Raw genomic sequence first — 7678 nt, forward strand, 5'->3', positions numbered from 1 at the left:
ACCCGTGCCCGCCCTTTGGGACTGGGGCTACTTGGACCGCTGCTTCGCCCGCCACCGCGTCTGCATCTCCTTCAGCCTGTGGCTCTGCGCCTCCTCCTGCTGGATCGCCGCCCACACACTGTAATGGGGCAGGGACGGCGGCGCCAGGGTGGGGGCGGTTGGGCTGCGGGGGGAATAGGGTACTACCTCCCCACCCCGCTGCTAATTCCCTCTTGCAAACCTAGAGGGAAGGGGGCAGACAGGGAGGAGGCAGGAGGCAGCCCAGTTCCAGGATCGAAACTAACATTTCTATGTAGACTGAAGTCGGATAGTCTTTTCCGGCTTGCACGCACTGGGAGGCTGGGCGGTGGGCCAGCAGGAGGAGGCTGGGTGGTGCAGTGGGCAGGGCCCTGGATTGGAAGCCGCCAGTCCTGGGTTCTGTTGTCAGCCTTTCCCCTTTGACTAGCGGTGTGAGCTGGGCAAGCTCTAAAACCTCTGGGCATTTTCCTTACGTAAAGGGGATGATAACTCCTGAGACTGAAGGGAGGATTAAATGAGTTGGCACCGGCAAAGTGCTTAGTAAGTGCTCATGAAACGTTGCTATTGCTCCAGTTCTGCCACCAACCCTTGGCAGAGGGCAAGGACCTTGGGCAAGTCTGATGTATCTGGCCTCAACTTCCCTCTCAGCTGGGAAATGGGGAAGGGGTGGTCTGACTCTGCCCACAGAGTTTGCCCTGGTCTGCCCAGTACCCGGAGTGGCTGGGCCAGGGGGTCCCTGTAACCTGGGTGAAGTCCGGGTAAAGATAGCCTCTAGGTCTTCAGTCACCCTCTCCCAAGCTCGTCGGCTGGTGTCATCCACATAGTCCCTGGCGGAGGAGAAAGGACTGGCACCCCTAGAAGGCTGGCACCAGCTCACCTTAGGCACTAAGGATGTCCCCCTCCGGCGTTTGGTAGTGTTACAGATTCTCAGCCTCGCTACCCAGTCACTGGAGTAGGACTAAAAAGACACTAGAACATTCACTGTGGGCCTAGCGTTGCATTCATTAACTCATTTAATCCTGCCACCTTCCCAGGAGGTAGGGACTGTAATTACCCACTTAGATCAGGAAGCCTGAGGTTCTGAGAGGTTAACCAACTTGCCAAGCCAGACCAGAGGATGGAACTTAGGAGGTGCTGGCGTGCACTATCTTCCTTGTTCCTCACAGCCACCCTCGGAGGTCCTCGTGGTAGGCATTTTACCGACGTGGGCACCAAGGTTTGGAGAGAAGCCCAGCCAGGCAGCCCCTGCTTTCTCACCCTGCTTAGGTCTGGACACACTGTTTTTAGGGCTTCACCGTCCCTTAACCTTCTTTTGTCTTTAGAGATGGTTCCTCTTCCGAGCTGTTTGTCAGCCTGGCATCCCCAACCCCTGGGAGCTGGGAAAGGTCTGGGCAGCAGCGGGGTTCAGAGCAAAGCCTCCTGAGGCTAAAGGCCCACTGCTGACTCCCCTTTTACCATAAGCCTCCGTTTTCTCCTCTTTCAAATGTGAGGGTTGAGATAAACTATTTCTAATCTTGGTCTAACTCAGACTTTCTAATTGAGAGCCTTCGTTCCTAAAACTCGAATCAGTTTCAGGGGCCCAGGGCCCAAGTTAAAGGCTGCTCTTCCTTCTCTGGGCTTTAGGCCTCCCCAAATAGCCTTCCACCCTCGTCCATTCTTCCCAGGGGCTGATGCTCAGAACCAGTCAAATGGTCCCAAGGAAGTACCACCCTGTGAGTCCCAAGGATGAGGAAACGAAACGACTGCGGAGCTTCGGTTTCCCCAACAGAAAAGTAGCTGGGAAACATCTAGCACCCACTGCTTCTGAGATCTAGTCAGTGATGCTGACAGAGAGACCTCTGGCACCTTCCAGCATGTTCTGAGCTTGTATAGGGGGTAGCAGGTAGAGGCAGTAAGGGAGATAACCCAGCCAGTCGTGGAGGGCCTCAGGGAGAGGTTAGCCCTAAGTTCCATGGCATCTTCGGGAGTTTTGCTCTCCCTCTGTGTGAGGAACGTGTACCCAAAACGGAGTCAGCTTGGACATGGGCCGGCAGAAGGCTGGCCACTCCATTACATGGATAGATTAGAGGGATTTCTCTTTCATTTTAAAGAAACAAGCTGCCTTTTTAAATGTAGGCAATGAATTCTGCTCTGCAGTAAAACATAAAACCCCCAGCTAGTTTGTCAGCACTGAAGGAAAGGTGGTCATGACCCTGAGTTGGCCAGATCTGTAGGAGGAAAGAAATTCCTCTTCATTCGAGAGGCAGGTCTGGCTCCCACCCCACGCTGGGAGCCTTTTGGGCCTTTCTTCTCTGATCTGTAAACTAAGTTCAAAAGCACCCGCTGAATACCTGGTGGAGAAAGTGCTTTATATGGACACACAAGTCACAACTGTCTTTTCCAGACACCTGCTGTGGGAGCCCAAACTTCCGGCATCCAGGTTCTGTCCACACCCCTGTCTGTCTCCGCAGGCTTCTCTATCTGAGATGTGCGAAGAAATGCAAACAGGACCAGTCAGCGCTGTGTGCTGCGTGCTGCCTCCTGGCCAGCCTGTGTGACACGGTCGGGGCGATTCTGGCCAGACAGCTCACGATCCAGGTGCGTCAGGCCCGTGGGTGACCATGGCTTCTGTCTCGTTCCCTCACCATGCAAGGCACAGTTTGCCTCAGGGCCTGTGTTCTTGCTGGTCTTTCTGCTCCCCTCCAATGCTTTGTCCAGGCAGCCACATGGCTCACTGCTCACCCCCTTTACGTCTTTGCTCAGAAGCCACCTTCTCAACAAGGCCTCCCCTGACCACCCATGTTCCTCTACCACAGACCCCCTCATCCTACTCTATTTTTTTTCATGGCTTACCCCCAAAACACCATCTACTTTCCTTAGTATGTTTATTGCTTATTTTATTTAATTCCTACTAGAATGTTAGCTCCACAGGGGCAAGAAGTTGTATTCACTACTGTAATCCCATCACTTAAAACAGCAGCTGGCACATAGTAGATGCTCAATAAATAGTGATTGTTGGTGCTATTGTTTTTTATTTTTATTTTATTTTTTTAAATATATATTTTATTGATTTCAGAGAGGAAGGGAGAGAGAGAAACATCAATGATGAGAGAGAATCATTGATCAGCTGCCCCTGCACACCCCCTAACTGGGTATCGAGCACGCAACCTGGGCATGTGCCCTTAACTGGAATCGAACCCAGGACCCTTCAGTCCACAGGTGGATGCTCTATCCACTGAACCAAACTGGCTAGGGCGGTACTATTGTTTTTAGAGCCCAGGACCCAGCCCTAGCTCATGCGGGGAGGGAGGAGGTGGGGTCTGAATCCCTTCCCAGGTGGTTATGAGGGCTTTGGAGAAAGTGAGAAGCAGTTATAAGTTTTTGCAATTCTAGGCCCTCAAACAAACCTGTATAGGAGGAGCCTATTCCAAAACATGTATCACAAGGAAACCCTGCAGGCCCCCCTGCAGGGCTACCTCATAGGGCTGATCCAGGCCTTGTGCCCACCGAGCTGGGCATGAAGGAGGACGGCCTAGGAACAGGTTGGGAGACATGGATGGGGAGAGTTCTAGTCCCTGCTTTGAGCAGGACTGTCAGAAACAGATCACTTTTTATTCTGGGTGCCCCTTCTCATTAGGTGATGGAAAATAATGAGGTCTAGCTCAAGTCCAATAATAACACTTGACAATTATTAAACACTTAACACTGTACTCAGCACTTAGGGCTTTTCATGTATTAAGTCATTTAATTCCCAAATCGTCCTATGACATGAGTGCTCTTATCTTGTTTTACACACGTGGAAACTGAGGCATAGAGAGGTTAAATAACTTCTCTAAGGTAATCCTCTAGTAAGTAGCAGTGCCAGGATTCAAACCCAGAAATGCATGCTCTTAGCGCTCACCATCCTGTCCTGGTAGCTAGTGCATTTACAGGTGAGTGCGTTTTACTTTCCTCTAGGCCAGTGGTTCTCAACCTTCTGGCCCTTTAAATACAATTCCTCATGTTGTGACCCAACCATAAAATTATTTTCGTTGCTACTTCATAACTGTGATGTTGCTACTGTTATGAATCGTAATGTAAATATCTGATATGCAGGAAGGTCTTAGGCGACCCCTGTGAAAGGGTCGTTCGACCGCCAAAGGGGTCGCGACCCACAGGTTGAGAACCGCTGCTCTAGGCGCTGGCCTAAGCGCTGTCCGTGTATTGACTCATGTAATCTGCTTAAGTAGTGAGGAAGGCACTATTATTAACTCTGTTTTAGAGCTGAGGAAACTGAGGCCCAGAGGTCAGTGGCTGGGCCAGAGTTACACAGCAGAGATCACACCGTGCGATCACACCGTGGAGAGAGTGTGGAATAGGAAGCGGGGGGCTGGGTTTGGGTTCCTGGCCCATCATTTAAGCACCCACCCCACCTCCTCATCAAGCAAAGGGAGGTGATCTCGACCTTTCTTGGGGTTGGGAGGCGTCCCTGGAAGCACTCCTCAGTGGAGCACATGGATGTGGAGGGAGACCCAGGGTGAGAAGCGCTGTTGAATGTGTTTGACCATCAAGACTATTTCCATCCGCTCCCAGGTTTTCACTGGTGCCTACCTAGCAGCTGTTGACCTGATGAACTTTGTGTTCATTCTCTTCCCAGTCTGCGGCTCCAAGTTCAAGTCTAATTCGGGTGAGTGTGTGGCCATCTGTTCCTGCCTTCATTCATGCTCTCATTCATCATCACCCTGGACCCCTGCCAGGCACAGACGAATGAACGAGCCAGAGGAGGGAGACAGGGCCCTAAGCATCCTTCGAGCTGCTAGTGGGGAGGTGCCTGCACACCTGGGGCACCAGAGGGGGAAGAGGGGCTGCAGGTGTCAGAGCAGGAGTGACGCTGGAACTGGGACTGCAGGGAAGGGCATTCCCGGTGAAGAGAACAGTGGGCAAAGGCCAGGAAGAGGATGGTGCATGGCTTTGGGGGTGAGCAGTGATCTCAGTGTGCGAGTCCAGGATGGCCAGTGAAGCCCCAGAAATGGATGCCAGGAACAGGCATGTGCCACCGGCAGAGCAGGGGCTGTAAGTGACTGAGATGGGATGAGTAGTCGAGTGTGGAGGACTGGGGCATTCCTGAGAAGAGAATGCTTGCATCAGTGGGGTCATAGAAGATGCCCTCAGCCCAGTCAGCATGGCTCAGTGGTTGAGTATTGAACTATGAACCAGGAGGTCACAGTTTGATTCCTGGTCAGGGCACATGCCCGGGTTGCGGACTCAATCCCCAGTGTGGGGCGTGCAGGAGGCAGCCAATCAATGGTTCTCTCTCATCATTGATGTTTCTATCTCTCTCTGTCCCTCTCCGTTCTTCTCTGAAATCAAAAAATATATTTTTTGAAAAGATGCCCTCAGCTGCACCGTGCTGCCCAGAGGAGAACTGTTCTTGCTAGGATGGTTCAGAGGAGCATCTGGCTTATATTAAAAGGAGATTTTCAGAGACGATGCTCCTTGTCCCACTCAGTTTCGATGTCCTGGCACCATGCGTTCAATTGATACATTCACCAGGCTTGTGCCAGTTCTACTCTGTGCCAGGCTCTGCAGAGATTGTAGAAACTGCCAGGGCACGGTGCCTGCCCTCAGGGGGTTCCAGTCTAGGAGAGGCGACCCTGTGCACTCAGATACATATATATGATACCGGAAATGTCACCTGCCTTGAACATAAAAGTTATAGGAGGGCTGAGGAAGGAGAGAGTACCAGCCGTGTGTATGTGTATGTGTGTGTCTGTGGTGTGTGTATGTGTGTGTGGTGTGTGTATGTGTGGTGTGTGTGTGTGTGTGTGTGTGTGTCTGTGGTGTGTGTGTATATGTGTGTGTCTGTGGTGTATGTATGTGTGTGTATGTGTGTGTGTGTGTGTGTAGGGGGATGGGTGGTGGGGAGGAAAGACTTCTTTCTAGAGGGGGCACAACCATAGGGCCTTGGAAGGTTGAGAGGATCTGGCCAGAACAACATGGGAATAGGAGCCTGCCCTGGCATCAGGGCTGGGTCAACACTAGTTCTTCCCAGACTCCCAAGTTCCCAGGAACCATATGGGATTTGGGTGTCTGTTGCAGGTCATGGCTCCCAGGAGAGGAAGGGGAGGCGGCGGCTCAGGGCCAGTGTATTTGCCTTGACTCTGCCCCTGAGCCTGGGCCCCTGCTGGGCTCTCTGGGCTGCTGTCCCGAAGGCTTCAGGCCTTGTCCAAGGGCCACAGCGGAGGCTGCTGGGAAGCCAGCTGCAGGTGAGGCTGAGCCAGCTGGGGGCGCATGGGGGAGGGATGGTCCCTTCAAAAATGCCTGGGGATGGTGGTGGGCAGGGTTAGCCCTTATTGGGAGGAACCCACTAAAAGCAGAAAGGTGGGTCTGGGGTGCACGGTGGTCTCCTTGGGGTGCTGACTCTACCACCTGTTCCCACAGGACAACACTGAAATGTTTGGCTACCTGCTGGGTGGCATCGCCGCCTGTGGCTCCTGGGCTTCCAGGATCCCCCCACTCTCCAGAATCGTGAGGCTGGGGTTGGGGCTGGGGTAGGGGCCACCGTGACAGGTTTTAGGGCATCTGGGAGCACTGTCAAAGCTCGGGGTCACCGGGGTAGAGGGGTGGTGCCACCCATGTGTGTGTGGAGCTGGGGGTGGGAGGGTGGGCGGCTGGCCCAGGAGAAGTCCTGAGGCCTCTCACTGGAAAGCCCACTGCGTTCTCTCCATTTCTTACAGCAGATGAAAAGCAGGCTCTCAGGTAAAAGCCACCAGGGTTGGACCAGCAAGCATCGCGTTAGGGATTGAGAAGGTTTTAGAGGATAGAATCATGTAGCTACTGGGGTTCTGTGTATTCGAGAGCAACTTATTGGCAAGTATCTTCCAGGCACCTGGGGTGAGGGGAGACCTGTGTTGGCCAGTTCTGGGGGATATAGATGTGACTTGAGACACTGCTTGCCCCCAGGAAGCTCACCGTCTCATGGGAGACACAGAAACGCAAAGCAGGGCAATTTAATGCTATAAGACATACAGCATCAAATGCTTGGGGATTCGGAGGAGAGAGACAAGGCTCCACCACCATCCAGATGAGCGAGGCTAAAAACTCACACAGCCAGGCTGGTGGCTGCTGGGGAGGCCTCAGTTTTCTCCGAAGGGACGTGAGATTAAGGAGGCAGAGGCGAGGGAAGCAGAGCGCTCATTGGAAAAGCCACCACGGCAAGAAAGAGCAAGATACTGTGGACGTGTGCAAACCGCTCTTCCTGGGGGCCTTGCTGAGGGAATAATGGGCTGAACACTGGAAACATAGCAGGCCTATCGTTGTGTCTAAAAAATAATCACTTGTCCAAGAGCATCATTTAATAGCAATTCCATGCTCTTCCTGGGGGCTTTGCTGAGGGAATAATGGCAGGGCTGAACACCGGAAACATAACAGGCCTATCACTGTGTCTAAAAAAGAATCACTTGTCCAAGAGCATCATTTAATAGCAATTCCAGGAGGACAGGATTCGGGGATGGCAGGTGTTCAGTTGGTTATTTGTGGGAAGCTATTGCTTATGCTGTGACTGCCAGAAACCTCACCAGACATGGGGTCTCATCAGCAAAGGTAGTATCTCCAGATCAAGGGAGGGTAGGGTAGGAAGCACCGCTCTCCCTTCAGCGACCCCTGGGACAGGTCTCCAGGTGGCATGGGGGCTGGGAAACTA

General features: G+C 52.8%; 1 protein-coding gene across 1 annotated transcript in view; it reads left to right on the forward strand.

Annotated features, from left to right (window-relative positions):
• Position 1: 1 nt before the first annotated feature.
• TMEM44 (transmembrane protein 44) overlaps positions 2 to 7678 on the forward strand; it is a gene marked incomplete at its 5' end in the record, with an annotated part of 29516 nt that continues 21839 nt past the window's right edge. The window contains 5 exons of the mRNA XM_014545237.1: positions 2 to 120; positions 2469 to 2595; positions 4570 to 4663; positions 6076 to 6242; positions 6418 to 6527. Coding sequence (XP_014400723.1) covers positions 2 to 120; positions 2469 to 2595; positions 4570 to 4663; positions 6076 to 6242; positions 6418 to 6527 — 617 coding nt within the window. The remainder of the gene's footprint in view (positions 121 to 2468; positions 2596 to 4569; positions 4664 to 6075; positions 6243 to 6417; positions 6528 to 7678) is intronic.

The sequence above is a fragment of the Myotis brandtii genome, unplaced genomic scaffold (genome assembly GCF_000412655.1).
Source record: "Myotis brandtii unplaced genomic scaffold, ASM41265v1 scaffold4, whole genome shotgun sequence".
NCBI lineage: Eukaryota > Metazoa > Chordata > Mammalia > Chiroptera > Vespertilionidae > Myotis > Myotis brandtii.